The sequence below is a fragment of the Arvicanthis niloticus genome, chromosome 21 (genome assembly GCF_011762505.2).
Source record: "Arvicanthis niloticus isolate mArvNil1 chromosome 21, mArvNil1.pat.X, whole genome shotgun sequence".
NCBI lineage: Eukaryota > Metazoa > Chordata > Mammalia > Rodentia > Muridae > Arvicanthis > Arvicanthis niloticus.
Genome location: NC_047678.1, coordinates 50,374,282 through 50,391,932, shown reverse-complemented (window position 1 = coordinate 50,391,932; position 17,651 = coordinate 50,374,282). Strand labels below are relative to the sequence as shown.

Here is a 17,651-nt window from a genome sequence, read left to right as displayed (position 1 = left end):
TTATGGGGTCATGTAAGTTGTTAGTAGATGCATAGCAGTTCTGACCTAGTTCCTTTATCACACTGTGATCTTACAGTGGGTAGGCATTGAAGTGTTCCCTTGTGTGTCTGTGGTAGTGGGCAACTCATCACATTAAACTTGTTAATAGAGCATTTTGTCTTAAGTTCACTATCATCTTGAATGTTTATTCACAAACACACGAAAGATTGCTGTATTCTAGATAAAAATCTTAGTCCTTATGATATAGTACATGACTTAAATCTTCGTATAACCTCAACAGGCTGATATTGTACTAACTTCATTTTATGGATGAAGAAAAACTGAGGGTCATAGAGGCTAGACAACTTACTCAAGATGTAGGAAGCATATTGCTCAAGGCAAGAGAGAGAGGGGTAAATCCTGTAACAGTTCTAAATCCAGCTGTCTTAGTCAGGGTCTCTACTGCTGTGACAAGCCCCATGACTAAGGCAACTTGGGAAAAAAGGGTTTATTTGGCTTATGCTTCCATATCACAGTTCATCATCGAAAGGAGTCAGGCCAGGAACTCCAGCAGGGCAGGAACCTGCAGGCAGGGTCAGATGCAGAGGCTATGGAGGGGTGCTGCTTACTGGATTGCTCCTCATTGCTTGCTCAGCCTGCTTCCTTATAGAACCCAGGACCACTATCCCAGTTTCAAGAGTATTTGCTTTTAAACCATTTCCCTGAACACTGGATGGGTTGAACGAAAGAGGAAGTTTTTTTTTTTTTTGAAATTCATTAACAGATAGCATTTTATTTTAACATATAACAAATCCTAATGAGCTGCCAATCAGAGAATGTTCAAGATGAGTATAAAAGATACCCTAGTTTGCACCTGCAGATCAACAATCCTCAGGAGATTTGAGTGGGAAGTAAATTTTGCATTACGTTCAGATATGCATTGCCCATAGTTTGTTACAGTAGTCACAAGGTAGGTATTTTTAAATAGTCCATGAAAAATTGGACTCAGCTGTTTTATGAATTGTTATTTGAGCCTATAACTAATCTCTTTGACATTAACATCTTTAATAAACATCTGAGCAATATCTGTATGCAGAATATTGGATAGAGCTAAGACAGCATCTCTATTCATTAGGCTTATGTTTTCTCAATAACCTAATTTTGCCTTTCATGAGATATTAATGCTTTTGGAAGTCTTACTCTTAATCCTATTAATTCCTAAGCTACCCTTTAAAAAGTACAAGAGGCAATATGCAAAGGCTGTCAATTTCACTGAATTATACATTGGGCTGGTAAGGGTGAATCTAAGAATCTCAGGGCTGCTGAAATACAGAACTTCATCTGTAAATGTTTTCTAGAGGGGCATAGCTAGGATTGATCCCCACAGTTTTGCCATTTTCTGATCTCAGATTACTGCCACAACGGCAGGTAGTAAGTGTGTGGCTGGGCACAGCATGACTGTGTCTGCTCCGGGCCACAGGTTGTGGTTCAGCCACTGTTGGTGCTGTTTGTAGTGGATCTTTCAGAATCACGCTGGTCTGAGAGCTCAGCCTAACACCAAGCTGAGGTCCAAAGTAAAGTGGGATACAGAAGCATTGCTTGATACACAGAGGTAACTGATGATTGTACTACTCTACTTCTAGATCCAAGATTGTGGGAATAGCCAACCACTCTCCATTGGATTTAAGGAGCACGCCATGAAATGCACACACTTGACACTGGTAGGGTGGGAGGAGGAAGAGGAAGAGGAGGAGGAAGAGGAAGAGGAGGAGGAAGAGGAAGAGGAGGAAGAAGAGGAGGAGGAAGAGGAAGAGGAGGAGGAAGAGGAGGAAGAGGAGGAAAAAGATAGCCTGCTGCCAGTGTATGTTTCTGCACAAGGAAGTAAAATGTGAAACTTTTTTTTCCCACCGAACACACATGAACTTGGTCTAAGTCTCATGCCATCTGCCCATTTGTCTGGCATCTCTTAGGATCCATGCAGCTTCTTTAATATGCTGGTGGCCAGCTGCTGGCCCAGGCTCACCTCATACTCCTCCTTGAAGCCGTAGCCCTCAGCACACTTCATCTGAGTGATGTGTTGGAGGAGGTCCGCCACACGGATAGCAGGGTGAAGCTGCCCAGTCTGATAAGGAACGTCGGTGGCCTCTCGCTTCTTGTAAGTATGGGGCTGTGCTAGGCTGCTGGTATCACTGGCCATAGTGTGGGTCTCATCTGGAAAGGAAGACAAGGGAGAAAAGGAGGGTGAACCAGAGGGCTGAGTCAGGACCACAGGTCGATAACAAGCTGGCTGCTGACATCCCTCCACTTTAGGATGGTTTAGCCAGAAAACAAAAGTTACACGTTTGTAGGTTTAGGTGGGATTGGTAATATGCTAGAAATAAGGCTTTGCTCTTACAAAGCAGTCCAAACGAGATATTGCTTCCGCAAAGCTCATCAACAAATGCTCCTTCCAGCATTTCCGTGGTAAAATCGGCCAAAGTTTCAACCTGAAACTTTATCAAGACCTGGTGCGAAACCAGGCTTGTAAACTTCCAAATGTTACCTAACTCATTTGCATGATGAAATAAACAAACTCTACAAATGTTCAGTGAGCAAAAGAAAAGTGCACAAAATGGTTTGGCAAAGAAAGCTAGCGGTGGAATGGGCACTTAGTTCAGGAAATCAAAAGAGAGAGAAAAAAAAACGAGAGGGAGAGGGAACCTGGTTTGGGAGTGACGTTTTGATGAGTTACTTTGCATGCTCTGGGATCAGAAAACTTAACAAAACACTGCGGGCCAACACATCACACATAGGATGGTCTAGGACAGCAAACATGCAGGCCAGCACAGGGCAGCACACTGGCTCTGTCAAGTCTATGAGGAAGACGCACACTCCCGCACTCCCTCCGCAGCTTCTCCAAGGGGCCAGTTGGGGAACTTACCATTGATTGGCACTTTAAAGCAGATACATATCAGGAGAGAAGAGGAGGAGAAAAAGGAGACAGGATGTAAGCAATAGTCTGTGTGGATAACTACAGGCAGTTCTACTTTGTGTTTTAGCCTTCCAGTTAAACTCTCTCTCTTGAGAGGTGGTCAGAGGGCAGAGCCTCAACTCTGCCGTTGCATTAGGGTGGAGGTCTCTCATTTAAGCACCCAATAACAAAAAGGAGGTGAAAAACAGTATAAAATTGCTTTTTGTCCCCTATAAACCAAGAAATAACTAAATAAAGGCTATTTGTATGCAACACATTTGTCTTTTAAATTCCTTGAGCAAAGCCAATCAAATTGTACTAGAAAATGTTGAAATTTGGTCAAAGGAGCCTAAATAGGCTCTATTTTAATGGGTCATGACTAGTAAATTAGATTAATGAATTGCAGCAGTGTTATCTACTAAAAAATGTTTGAGTCAGACGTGTTCACTCGAGGCTATTCAATTAAATTTTTTTTTTTTTTTTTTTTTTTTTTTTTTTTTTTTTGGATTAACTCCTTAAAATGCTGAATCCCTCTCCTGGTTTCATGAAGTAGGCAGGCTTTTATGAAATCACAGTGCTAAGAGAGTCACTGAAAAGGAGAGAGCAAATCAATTTGACATGTACTTACAAAAAAAAAAAAATAAATCTATGTGAGAAAAGATGAGAATGTTTGGGAGTTTGGGATTACATATTATACAGGGATTTCAGTTAGAGTTGTTCTTAGTGAGTTTTGTTATTGTTGTTGTTGTCATTGTTCTACTTAAATGCTTGGTCCTAAGGAACTTAGTGCCTGTCCTGCAACCCTGCTCTGTATGCATTGCAAAGCCCCTGGGGATGCATGGTATGGAGGGTGGTACACAGGGGTGGAGCTATGTCGCTGTGGCAGAAATGGCACCCCAGTTACTACAAGGCGGCTAAAGACACAAAAAGAAACAAAATAAAGAAAGGGTGAGAAGCTGATTTCATGATTCGTTTTTGCTTTTCATTTGGATTTGCTTTGACATTTAGCAAGGTCTATGTTCATTCCCGTCATAATAGTCACCAGTAACCCCCTGGGAATTTGCATTTCACATCTGCTTGTTGGCAACTGCTGAGTTATCAGCTAGGACACAGGGTCCCTGCTGAGGTACTCAATCCATGGGGCTCTTAGTTCCTCTGGTAGAAAAGCTCTTCTCTATATAAATACTAAAAAGAAATGGAACATTAATTACTTTCCCCTCTGTGCCTCTCTCGTTCTCTATTTTTACATTTTGAGTAGTGAGTACAATTAATTCATCTTTCATTGTGGCTGAGTGGAAACACCACCTAAAGGACCCAGGCTTCTTCAAGTGGATATACCATGAATCTGGTGATGCTCTGCTCCCAGGTCTGGGTGTCTTTAGAGTCTTAAGGCCTCAGAGCCACAGATGCTGCCAATGTTGCCTGTGTTTCTCCATTGCCTCAGCCTCATCTCTAGAATGGGACATCTTTTCAGACATCTCCACACCACCATGTCCCCCCAGAAAGACAGAGCTGTTCTCTGTCTCAGACGTGTCCACGGCAACTTTTGTGCCATGTCTATTGGGAAACTGGGTCACCTCTCCTGCTAGAAATTCCTGACTCTACTGAAATGAGCAATTAATCAGTTTTCTCTGACTGCTGAAATGATTTATTACGGATAAACAGTGCCCCATGCCATCCGTTTCCTATATTAAAAAGTTATCCATCAACAATTTTCTACAATTAAAAATAATGTCTTAGATGAAAGAATCAGGAAGGTTTCTGAACATCTTAGTTCTGATGATTTTCTAAGAATTAAAAGTTAACTCTGTATTCATTAATGAATTAGTTGAAAATACTGATTTTGAATGGATGCTGTGTTTTTTGAGACGGAGGAGGCTCAAGGCTCAGTCATTTATAGTCTGCCAACTAACAGACTCTCCATCCATCCATCCATTCCATCCATTCATTTGTTTTTGCAAGCAAATGAGATAAAATAGACTTAAATTCTCCATGAGAATTGGGTCTCTGCAAGTGAAAATGAAACATTAACATAGTAGAGATATAATTTGTGCTGAACCCTGTTTCCCAACAGAATAGCCCTTCTTGTCTCAACATAAATTGTGACTGCTCCTATCCTTGCAAAAGACCAAGGTAGACACACAGCTCCTCCTCCTGTGGTTTCCAGAGATAACCAGATCCTGGGGTTCTACCACGGTTTCCGAGTCCCACCACTTATTCTACTGTTTTTCTACCATACAGATTTTATCAGAAAATAGTGATCTGTGCATATGGTAGACTTATTTCTTTCACACCAGTTTTGAAACTTGAATTGTCTGTTTGAGTCATGCTTTCTCAGAAAGGGAAGCCTAATTGACTTCAAAAGATGTCATTAATGTTCCTAATAACAAGGCAGTGGCTTTGGAGAAATGATATTTGTTTAATAAGCTTATCTTCACCCTGCTGTGAAATCTGAATGCTTTCTTCCCTCTGACAATGCTCGACTCAGCCTTTCTATGGTTCCTCCAGGATGAGAGCCACAGGGGAATCTGGAATGTGAATGCCACCTCAGGTGCTGATCTTCACTCACCCAGTGACTTCACAGATGGTTTTGCATGGAGATCGCAATGTCAGTATGCATTAAATGAGCCTGTGTCCCTCACCTGTGAGAAGGGTTAAAAACCAAGCACCCCCTTTGTAGTTGGTGCCAAAACCCACATGGGGGTTGCACCAGGCTTCAGAATAACCACTTCAAATATTCTGCTCCATAGTCCAACTTAGCTTGTTTTTTCCCCCTTAGGCAACCAACTTGTTCAAGCCACCCCCCAAAACTCCATTCTTAAGACCAAAGTCACCCTCTCCTTGGAAATCAGAACAACTTTGAGAACTGAGAAGCACAGTGGGGAGTCTTGGTGCGGGGTATTGAGGCCTGGTGAAGAGAGTCAAGAAGAAATTGAAGCTGAGGATGAAGCTCTGGCTATAGTGAACTGTTATATACCTGGAAGCCGCGTTTGTTGTGCTCCTTTCCCGGAAGGTTAGTGGTAGAAAGAGAACACAGCCGGGAAACGCTCGGGTTACATATGCGTCTCAAACGCCACAGCAGCCCATGCTTTGTCTGCTTATCACAGCCAGGTAATGCCATGTCTCCTCACCCCTCTTACACTGTACAAGCGGGACCTTTTTTTCCTGTAACCCCCTGCTGGGAATATTTCATACTTTAAATGCATTCTGCCCCATTGGGCTAACATTTTAGATCATTTTTGTGACATCTGACATATAACAAAGTACATGATGCTAAAACGCCCTCCTGCCATTCCGACGTTCAGAACATCAGTTCCGTTAAGATTCCACTGTGTGATAGACAGCGTGGCTAGGGGTTGCCCTGGGTGGACGGGCAGGGGGTCTAGACCCCACTGTGATCACTGCACTGTATGACGTGGGGGGGGGGGGGCATCATTAGGAAAATGCTATTTTTGAAACTGGCGTTTTTAGTGCTTAGAGAGATAAGTGAAAATAACGAGCAGCCATTTCCACTTTTACGACTGTCACATTGGACAGGATTCAGCTCTGGGAAGTACACAGCTCAGTGGTGACGTGTTGTTTGTCTCCCCCTGGGATCAGAGCTGACATTAAATTCTGAACACAGAAAGGGAGAGCCCTGGAGCTGGGATTGCTCACTGGAGCTCTCTGGTATCACCCTACCCCCCACATGCAGCAAACCCTTCCTACCAGTGGAGACCTCAGAGGAAGACTTATTGCCCGCCCCGTGCCCCTATCCCACTCCGCCCCATGGCCCACTTCTAACCATATCATGCACAGTACAAGCTCCAGTCTCCTATAGCGGGAGAGGGAGGGGGGAGGCTGATTTTTCTCAGTCACTCCTGAAATAAACTTTGGGAAAGGGAATTATTCTCACCTAAGATTGCAGTTGGCACAAATGGATCTGTCATACATCGTAAGCAGGGCAGTGCAGAGAGAGTAAAAAGAGAAAGAACAGTAAATGACTGATGAATGGTCCCCGATTTCCCCAGGAAACCACCGGAAGCCGAGGCTTCACATCAAGCAAAAAAGCCCAAGTACTGTCGAAGGTGGCGAGAGGATGCGCGGTGGCAGAGGGCGCACATTACCTGGGTAATAGGAATTCGGTACCGATGTGCTCAGCGTGTTTGTTTTCATTGTAAAGGATGACGGTGAAGACACAGCTGTGGAGAGAGAAAGGCAGGTTCAGAGACCATAGGTAAGTTGAGTTTGGAATCTAGGACATTCTAGAATCACGGCAGCCGGTCTGTGTGAAGGTAAACAGCTCATGCGGAGAAGTTTCTAGGATTCGCTGAAGTCCATGTGGCAAATGCCACCATTCTTAGTTTCTGGGTAGTCACTCATCCTTTTTGGTGGACAAACCCTTTTGATCAGACAAAGACTCTTCTTATCCTATAGTGAAAAACACCTACAAACAGCAGCCACATTGAATGTGGGAATCCAAGAGTTCATTTCCTCTGGATGTTTTGCCTTGGACTTTGTGATTGTGCTTCTGCTCTGAGCTGGAGTTTATGAGTACAAAAGTGGGAACACATCAGTGCGGGGCTGCTGATGAACAAAGGGAATGGAAGTATTTCAGTGCTTTGCTAAAAATCCTCTTCTTTTTCATATTTTGAAAATTTGGGTTGCTGAAACCTGGCTCATAAAAGTAAAGCTGATCTGTGCTAAACTGAAAATGAAATTATTTTTCCATGTTGCCCTTTTAGTTTTTTAATGATAATGATGATGATAATAATAATAATTAGTAATACATTTCTTTGGATTATTTCTCTGAAGAACACATGACTACCATGTTGTCTCTTTGTCTCTATCGTTAAGAGGAAATGCCAAACCCTCTGATTAACTGATTCCATCGAAAATGGGTATTTCTAATTTTGTAGGTAGTATGTTAACTCTCCTCTACATCCCCAAATGGTAATAATATAAGACACTTTCACTCCACTAAAGCATAAGGACTGATGTCTGCTCAAGGTAGTTCAACATCATCGCCCATGGCTACGGTTCTTCTGAGTACTTAGTGATTTATGTGATGCTGAGTTCCCACAGAGATGCACACACCATCGTTTCACCCTATCCATGGCAGTGCTATGGATCCTTGCGATTCCTCAGGTTGCAATTATTTTCATGCTGTGTTAAGGTATTTTGGTTGTCAGAAGCAATCTCTGTAGGAAAGGGAAGTGCCTTTACTCATGGTCATATCTTCAAAGGGCAGATATGCCAGGGACAGAGGGAGGACCAGAAGCCAGGTTGTCTGTTAGTTACCTGGTTGTTTCCCTAAAACAGATAAGGGTCACATTTATGCATGACTTTGGTAAGTTGCCAGGAAAACAGCAGTCGATAGAAAGAAGAACTAAAGAAATCGTATACTTATAAACTGCTGAGGCGGAGAGCACAAGGCCACTTTATTGCCTGTGGCCATTTTTATGTGCTTGGTAAACATGTGTGAGGCAGATTCAAAATAACTATGTTTATTTTTACCTTTGTGTTAAAATACATTTGTCTTTGAGTATTCAAATCCACCTTTGTGCCAAACATTTGTTTTTAAGTATTCATACTGAGCCCATTCTCCTTTCCCATATTCTGTATTTCCCCTCTTATGGTATAGTGAAGTGGAAGGCATAACTAATATTTGCTTTGGCAGACAGATTACACCTGCTCCCATAAATAAATTTTGCCTTACTTTTCAATTCTCCAGCCTTGTTTTTCTTACTATCTCATTTTAAATAGTGGCTCACCACACAGCTTCTAGAACTTTCTGAGTAAGAACTTGCAGGTATGTATATTTGCATGGTATGCATCCGTTCGAGTGTGTGTGTGTGTGTGTGTGTGTGTGTGTGTATAGCCCAAGCATCTTTGTAAACTCTCCTGGAGATTGGTTCCCTAGTAGCTTTAATTGAGAGGGAATCAATAGAGCATTGTGAAAATGTTTACCACTGGGGATCCCAGTCAGTGAAACTGTAAGAGACTTTTCGTGGCTAACACAGCAGGAGGGAACAAGTTCTTCTGCTGTGTTCATTGAGAGGAGGGTCAAAGAACTCCAAGCAGTAGGTCAGTCAGAGGCTGCACTGGCAAGCCTATGCTCCTCAGTGGTCTTGCAGGTGCTGCCCAGTTGGACTTCCTACCCAGCAGTGATGTTCCCTCTGGGGTTCAAATGTGAAACACCCCGTAGCTATGAGTTTCGGCTCCTGGCCTTCGAGTGGGTCATTTCAAGAAAATGTATTCCTGAGAATCTGACAGTGAAATGAAAGTGAGGACCTCTCTGAGTAGTCTCTTCCTTCCCTCTCCATACCTTTTTGTCTTCTGGGGTTTTCTCATATGTTTTACATATGTTTCAAACATGCTGGATAAGTGTTCTCCCTCTGAGCTGTGCCCCACCCCCCATCCTGTGTGGTCCCTTATATATGCTTAGAGAACAGCTGCTACTACATAAATTCCAGTTCTGTATGTACTTAAGGTCCCCCCCCCCCCCCCGGCCCTGCCCACACCATCTGATTCACAGAGTCAAAGGCGGGATACTTCAGTTTGGAGCTATATCAGCAAGTACGGATTTTTCAAATGTAATTAATCTTTTATTTTTAACGAAAAAAAAAAAAAACCCAAGTCACTTTTGCTACAGAAAAGCAGAAAGATGTGAAAGAGTTTATTACGATGACATGCCAGTTTCTGTACCTTACCCTGAATAACATAGGAGGGTGGAAGATGGGGGCCGAGAACCCAAGAGTGCTGCCTTCCTACTATGTCAGAGCAGTGCCTGCTTCAAGTAAGTCTGGCAGGCTGGGTGTGCAGGGAGCTCACGTGAATAGTGGGAGAAAGGGTGGGGCAGTGGTAGCCACTATAATCAAAAGAAGCAGTCTGTGAAAGCTAAGTGAACATCACAGGCATGCAAGGCTCCTCAGCAGACACAGCTGAGCAGACCACAATCCCAAGAGAAGAAAGGCTGGCAGCCCAGTATCCTCTGGCCAAAAGGCTTGGTCAGGTGGCCAGCACACACTGTCCATGGCTACCAGTGATGCCCTAGACTCCTCTCCATGCTCCTTGCAGTCAGAGCTCTGCCAGCCTTTCTGTGCATTGCTTTGTTCATATTTATACTGTTCTACCTCACACTGATGACATCCTGATCATACGGGAGGGACCAGCCGTGGTCTGTACAGATGGATTTCTCACAAAGAAACCCTGCTCTTGGAATTGATGAGTGTGTGCCAGGAACTACAACATCCAGCCCAGCTGTGGAATCTAACTCTGGTTACTGGTCACATAATCAAAGATGGAAAAATATGTTCCTTTTGTACCTCAGATAAACAATTGAACTGTTGATCTCCAGAAACACTGCCTGCATAGGGATCACAGGTGGGCACAGGTAGGCATTAGTTAGCCCACCTGATGGGAAGCCTGAGACACACTGAAGTGCATCTTAATTTATTAATTGCCACTAATTGCCCTATAATAAAGACAGAGCCTGTCGGCTGAACAAACAAACAATTAACTTGTTAGTGCCATTTAATGACCTGTTTCACAACAGACTTCCCTGGTGCAATTCCACACCTGGCTGGCTTACAAATGGGATCTAAGCAACCAAAGGGGTGAGGGGAGAGCAGGTGCGTGCTCAGCCAGAGGGGAGCCTTTGTGTCACTGCTCTCAGAACTGAAAGACATTTCCTATGGATCCCTGGGCTCACTAAGTTAGGTTCTTGCACATTTAGAAAAACACCTTCTCCAAACATAGGCCTAGAGGCTGGAGAAAGTAGATCTGTGTGAGAGGATTTGGGGTTTGAATCCCATACAACTACCAGAACCTGGTCTTTAAGTAAAATCATTGTGGTGTGGGCACTTACATCTCCCGTTAAGGTTGTGTGTGTCCATGAAGGAGAAGGCTTCATCGCAGTTCGTGCCTTGCTCGGCATAGCTCTTGTCCATAGAATTCACCATCACCGTCATCTCCTGCCGCGTGCTGCTCATCGTCTCCTTCCTCTTCTTGGCCAGTTTCCTTGGGGACAGAGAGTTCAGTTATGTAGACATGCATGGGGATGGCAGACAGAGTCATGGCACACGTATTCACTGGTGTTTAGGGGCAACTTCATTCATTCTTGCAATGATTTATGAGCCTTATGTAGGTGAGGCACCCTGACAGGCTGCACACAGAGAGTGGAAACATCCACTGCTTCTGCAATAGCAGCAGCAGCAACAACAACAATGACAACAGCAGCAGCAGCAGCAGCAGCAACAACAACAACAAGCTGAAAACACCAGAGAGTGCTTTCTGTACAACAATCTAAACCCAAATAACCAATGATCCTTAGACGATTCTGTCACCATCTGTCAACTGATAAGCTCCTAGAGTCATTAGCTTCTTACTAAATAACCGTCTGAGACACTATGTCAAAGAGAAGAATTTTTTTTTTTTTTTTTTTTTTCCGAGACAGGGTTTCTCTTCGTAGCCCTGGCTGTCCTGGAACTCACTCTGTAGACCAGGCTGGCCTCGAACTCAGAAATCCACCTGTCTCTGCCTCCCAAGTGCTGGGATTATAAAGAGAAGATTCTAATAAGTATTTGTCAGGCAAAATTGGACTACAGGTTCTCATTTGTGACATGGTTCCACCCCCACTAACCTGCAATTCTTATGTGTTGAAATGATGTTGACCATAGCCAACCTAACTTCCAGCAGGGATAACCTGTCCACATCCCTTCCCTCAGCAGGAGAAAATGCAGAAACCCAGACCTCCACATCTTACTCACAAACCACAAGACACTTGTTGAAAGTGATGGCTACTTATACAAAAATCCTGAAAACCCCAATGGAAAATGATATAAGGAAGCAGATAAAACACGTGTCTGAAGATCTTCTCAGCAGAGATTATGTACCCAAGACAGACAAAGATGGAATCCAAAATACTTTAGAAAAAGTGATATAGTGAAAAGATGCCAGAAAATCCATAGTATTGTCAACCCCATCCTTCTGTGGCACAGTCTCTCCTAGAAATCACTCATCAACAAGACTAGAACAATGACATCTCATAGGCATGCTCACATGGAAGCAGGTAATTTTCCTGGGTTCCCACCCAAAGAACTACAGGCAACCAATGACTGCTAGAAGGAGAATCAGCCTCTCTCAGGGATGAGTCCCTTGTCTAATGTGTAGCATGGTCATCCTTGAACCATATACACAGCATGGTCAATGTTGAAACTATAAACAGAGCTTGGTCAGCCTTGAACCATAAACACATAAACACAGCATAAACACAGCATAGTGAGCCTTGAAACCCTATACACAGCATAGTCAAGGCTGACTATGCTGTACAATGAAATGTGTACAATGAAAATGAACACAGCAGGTTGCATTTATGTATTTGCACATACACATACATATAATCATCATCATCAAAGGGAAAGATGCTAGCAACTTGATGAGAGGGGGGACAAAGAGTGACTGATGGGAGGAAGGGGGAACTGATGTAATTCTGTTTCAATATATTTTTAAAAATATATAAAACACTTTTGAAAAGAAAAAAGAAAAAGTATTCAAATGCCGTGTAAGCACCCATCAGCATTTAAAATGAAAAATGGTAGCTATTTCCAGTAAATCATTATGATGCTGAATGACCTAGGACATGGCAGAATTGAAAATAAGCAACATAAATACAACCACACCTATGGCAGGTGATTGCTGATGCAAGAGAGTGTGCTGGAACAGGAGGCCATATGGGTACTCTTTATTATCATTTCTAAGTGACGCATAATCCAAATGCTTTCTTGCCTGTAGTTATAATCATCTTTTAATTCTATACTTTGAAGGAAGAACAGCTCTGAGATTAACTTGCCCTTTTAATTGCTGAAAGTTGGTGGAACAAAAGACATTTATTTGAGAAAGATGAATGAAAATCATATACAGTGTCTCAGGAAGGGAGAAGTGATGAGAGGGGTGAGGAGTCAGCCACGGTGACCTCTCTGGGCACCGGCACACTCTCTTTCTATGTGCAGACATTGACTCAAGCCTCTTCCCAGCTGGACCTGCTGTGTGGGAGCCAGCTATAGGTCTGCCTGCTGTCAATCATCAGGCACTTTGCATTAGGCCTGCCTGCTGTCAATCATTAGGTGCTCAGCATTAGGCCTGCCTCCTGTCAATCATCAGGCACTCTGCATTAGGCCTGCCTGCTGTCAATCATCAGGTGCTCAGCATTAGACCTGCCTCCTGTCAATCATCAGGCACTCTGCATTAGGCCTGCCTGCTGTCAATCATCAGGTGCTCAGCATTAGGCCTGCCTGCTGTCAATCATCAGGTATTCCGCATTAGGCCTGCCTCCTGTCAATCATCAGGTATTCCGCATTAGGCCTGCCTCCTGTCAATCATCAGGTGCTCAGCATTAGGCCTGCCTCCTGTCAATCATCAGGTGCTCAGCATTAGGCCTGCCTGCTGTCAATCATCAGGTGCTCAGCATTAAGCCTGCCTCCTGTCAATCATCAGGTACTCAGCATTAGGCCTGCCTCTTGTTATTGGGTGCTCTGGCCAGAGACCACCTTATCGCTGCTCTCCCCAAAACAACAGTTCCTAGAGAACATTCTTAGGGCAGGTGTCCCCTGGAACATGGAAGTGGATGACTGAGAAACTTTAACTGCAGAATTCAGACAAAGCACTCATTTTGGGTGTGAATGTCTTTGACTTCCTTTGGGATTATTTATGTGGATAAATGCTTCAACATCTCCCTTTAGTTCAATCTACACAGACTGGCACAGTCACCTTTCCAGACTCCCCTGTACTTTTGCTTGTTTGAATGTCTCTAAAAAGACTGCAAACGAGAGGTCATGGGAACCTCGTTCACTGCTGCTGGTGGGGTGGAGGACTGTGGCAGACATGGGGTGTGCAACCTAACAAAGGCCAGGCTGGCACTAGACTTGACACTTTCCCTTCTAGTTCTTTATTTGTACGAATTGATAACAGAGTACCACGCTAAACACGTTATTACTAATCTTTAAGTATGGAAGAACCCCTTAATCAGAAACTCACAATTTGATGCTAGTATCTGTTGGATAAGTACTCTGTACTCATGAACCGTCTTCAAAAACCAATGAGCTCTCAGTGTCCCCAGCAAGCCTCCCTTCAGTGATCCTATGCTTTATCTTGTGTTTTTGATGCCGAACGCAAACATCATGTGCCAGGCAGTACATAGAAGGGAAGGAAGCCAGGAACAGAAAATATGGTCAGCGAGGACTAGAGACAAAGAGGGGAATATGGCTTGGGTCCATCAGTAGATGCCTGAAGGAAGCCCAGTCACTGCAAGTTTCAGAAGTCAGAGAGGCAGATTTTATGTCAACAAGGGTTTAAATGTTGGCAAATGTCTTAGTTCTGGTTTTTATCACTTCAATCAAACACCATGACCAAAAGCAAGTTGGGGAGGAAACTGTTTATTTGGCTTACACTTCCACATCTCTGTTCATCATTGAAGGAGGTCAGGACAGGGACTCAAACAGGGCAGGAACCTGGAGGCAGGAAATGAGGCAGAAACCATGAAGCCCAAATTGGCTTGCTCTCCATGGCTTTGATCAGCCTGTTTTCTTTTTTCTTTTCTTTTCTTTTTGCTTTTATACTATATTTTTAATGTTAATCAAAGGCTTTATAAGTTTGGTAATGCTTGATAACAAGATGACCACACAATCAGAAGTGTAACCAATACCCAACCTAGATATATCAACTATCTTTGACTGTCGGAGACACGCAGACATCCACCTCCATGTTCCCCTGCTTGTCACCTAGCTCTTCCTCTCCTTTTCTCCTCCTCCTCTCCTTACTCCTCCTCTTCCTCTCCTTACTCTTCCCTCCTTAGCTTCTCCTACATATCACCCTTCCTGTTAAAAGAAAACTTTTCTCTTAAAATACAATTAGAGCATAACTATACCAATTTGTGTCAGTAAGGTACAAGATAGACCTAATACCCAGTCCATCATTTTGTTGACTAACCAGAACCACTGTCATCCCTCCTAACTAAAAGACTTAGTTCTGAACCTTGCTTTTTTTCTTGGCTTTAGAATGAATGTCAGCTGAAAACCATCCTTTCAAATCTTTTCTCTCAAAGTAAATAGCTGGGATTGGCTATAAGACTATAAGTCTTCAACCCTGTCAGAAATCCAGAATTACTGAGTTAACTGAAATTATGGGAAGCACAAAGCATAGCTTCTAAAACTTAGCCAAATTATAGAGACCACTGAATACCTGGATAGTCCCTATACTAACAAAACGTTGGAGCATCTGATCTTCAGCCTTCTGGCCCAGGATCATCTGACAGACCTAGTGATGCAGAATTATTAAGGGCTGATTACTCTGTCTTGGCAGATATAATCAGTCGACTATTCCGTAAGTGTGTCCTTTTCTGGACAGTGATTTGTCTGTAGATGGAAAGAGGCAATTCTTGCCTAGTGGCTGTCTAACCACAACTGGAATAACTCCAAAGATGCTCAATTTCTTCTTAGAATCTAAGACAGGAAGCTGTCAGGAACAGACAGGTTTCTAATCAAAATGAACATTAATACAGAGATGTTTGTAACAACAATTCTGTGGACTTCTGACATTTTGAAAACCAACTATCCATGTAAGGCAATCTGGACTGTTGTCTGTTAACTCCTCTCGGCTATTTCTAACTAAAATATAGAAAACACCAGAACAATAAACTCAGAGCCATGAATTTGCTATAGGCCCTTAACTCACAGTCAGCCTGTTTTCTTATGGAGCCCAGAACCACAGTCCAGGAGTGGCACCACCCACAGTGGGCTGACCCATCTCCCATTAATCACTAATTCAGAAACTGCTCTATGGGCTTGCCGGTAGCCTGTCTTGTCTTGTGGAGGTGTGTTCCCAGTTGAGGTTCCCTCTTTTCAGATAACTAGCTTGTATTGAGTTGACATAAAACTAGCCAGTACAGCAAATACTTTAAAATTTAAAATAAAAACTGCTTGGCTCAAATAAAGCACATTGGTTCCCACTAGTGCCCTCCATAAGTAGTCATAGCACTTTGTTAGAATGGAAAGGAGTTGGGGCTAACGTTTCCCATACGGCCAGAACATGTCAGCACCCTGCCTATATTGTCTCCTTTGATCTTGGCAACCATGGAAGACATATTTTTAATTTTTACTTTGCAGATGAGACAATGGGATTTCAGGAGAGATACTCATTCAGGTGGTAGAACTGAGCCAGAACCCAGAACTCTCTGACTCCTAACAGTACACGTTGCCTTGGACATTACCTTATGGCTTTCAAGCGTGAATACCTGAAATGTATACACTGTGCTGAAAAGTCAGCAAGTCAGAAGAAGACGCACAGTGCATTGCATGACATCAGTGGCATTCAAGATGTTTATGAATGGAATCAACCACTATCACGTGTAGCAGGTCATTCCTAGTGATGGAAGACAGACTGATGTGAGCCTCTTTTATTTATTATTATTACATGTGGCATAAAAGTTCCTGTCAACACTCAGAAATGGTTGAGTGTAGGAAGCCGCTGTTAGCGGTGGTATAATTCGCCATTCCAAGATGGCGCGGGCATCTTGTCCTCCCACTAGTAAACAATTAACTGCGCAGGTGCAAAAAGGCAAAAGCCCGCCAAAGTCACTGGCCAATCCCGAGGCGTAATATTGGGTGATGAGTGAACAGCCAATCAGAAGTGAATACGTCACTCTAGGGTGTATTTAAGCTGTGCCTCTTCCTGTCTTTGGCCCTTCCACGGTCTTTCCGCTTCTGCTGTTACAAGGAGTAAAGCCTCGTTTGTAGTAATACCTGATCACTGCCTCCGTGTCCTTTTTCGCGGGCGAAGGGGACACGAGAGGCGCGCGGAACAACTGGAGCCGAAACCCGAGAGTTTCAAGGCGATGTGGAGGCCCCCAAGTTTTGGGGCGGGTTAAAAGACTACAGGATCGAGGTACACCTCTGGAAGATATGCCTGGGGTGGAAGCGTTTGTGGCAAGCGGATTTAAACTCACCGCTGCCGCTCCACTAGCTAGCCTCTTGCTTGCATTGCATTTGTTTTTAACTTATTTGTGTTGTGAGAAAGAGGGCCACTCTAGCATACCAGAACCAGGGCGTGTTAGCCGGCATCAGGCCAAAGGGCCTGGGGATCAGGCCAGAGAGCCTGGGGAGACAGAGTACTCAAAAGGAACAAGGGCTACTGCAGAGCTCATTAAGCTTAAGGACCCTTCACCGGCGGGTGGAGAGAGAGTGGGAGGACAAGATGCCCGCGCCATCTTGGAATGGTGAATTATACCACTGCTAACAGCGGCTTCCTACAGTTGAGGAAGTTTAGACTTAGAACTGAAGTTCACTTATGACTGGACAGTTTGTATTCTCTGACTCTGCTGTCTGTCTGTCTGTCTGTCTGTCTGCCTGCCTGCCTGCCTGCCTCTCACTCTGTGCTATAGATCTATGGTTTTAAAAATGGAACTTTAGAAACCAAAAGAAAAATTTTCTGAACTTAGTATCTTTTATGGAGGGGGACCCCTTAACTGGAAATGACTTTCTTTACACTCTTATTGAAAGAATTTATTTTTCATCATAATGCTTAGAGAATGGCTTGTCTGAAATATCATAATTGCCAATTTCCAAACCCGTGCTTTATGAATCCCAACGGTCCTTAGTAGTTAAAAGAAGACAGAAAAGCTCCTATCAATATCTGTAAATGATTTTTAAGAAATGAGAGAAAAATCTTAAGACTTTCCCGGCAGCAG

The 17,651-nt window shown here is 43.5% G+C and overlaps 1 protein-coding gene across 4 annotated transcripts in view; it reads right to left on the bottom strand.

Annotated features, from left to right (window-relative positions):
- The window catches only part of Ptprm (protein tyrosine phosphatase receptor type M), a 799,636-nt gene that overhangs the window by 132,849 nt on the left and 649,136 nt on the right, over positions 1–17,651 (bottom strand). For all 4 annotated transcript variants that reach the window (XM_076917595.1, XM_076917597.1, XM_076917596.1 and 1 more), the window contains 3 exons: positions 10,779–10,930; positions 7,036–7,110; positions 2,003–2,190 (listed from right to left, as the gene is read on the bottom strand). In XM_076917595.1, coding sequence (XP_076773710.1) covers positions 2,003–2,190; positions 7,036–7,110; positions 10,779–10,930 — 415 coding nt within the window. The remainder of the gene's footprint in view (positions 1–2,002; positions 2,191–7,035; positions 7,111–10,778; positions 10,931–17,651) is intronic.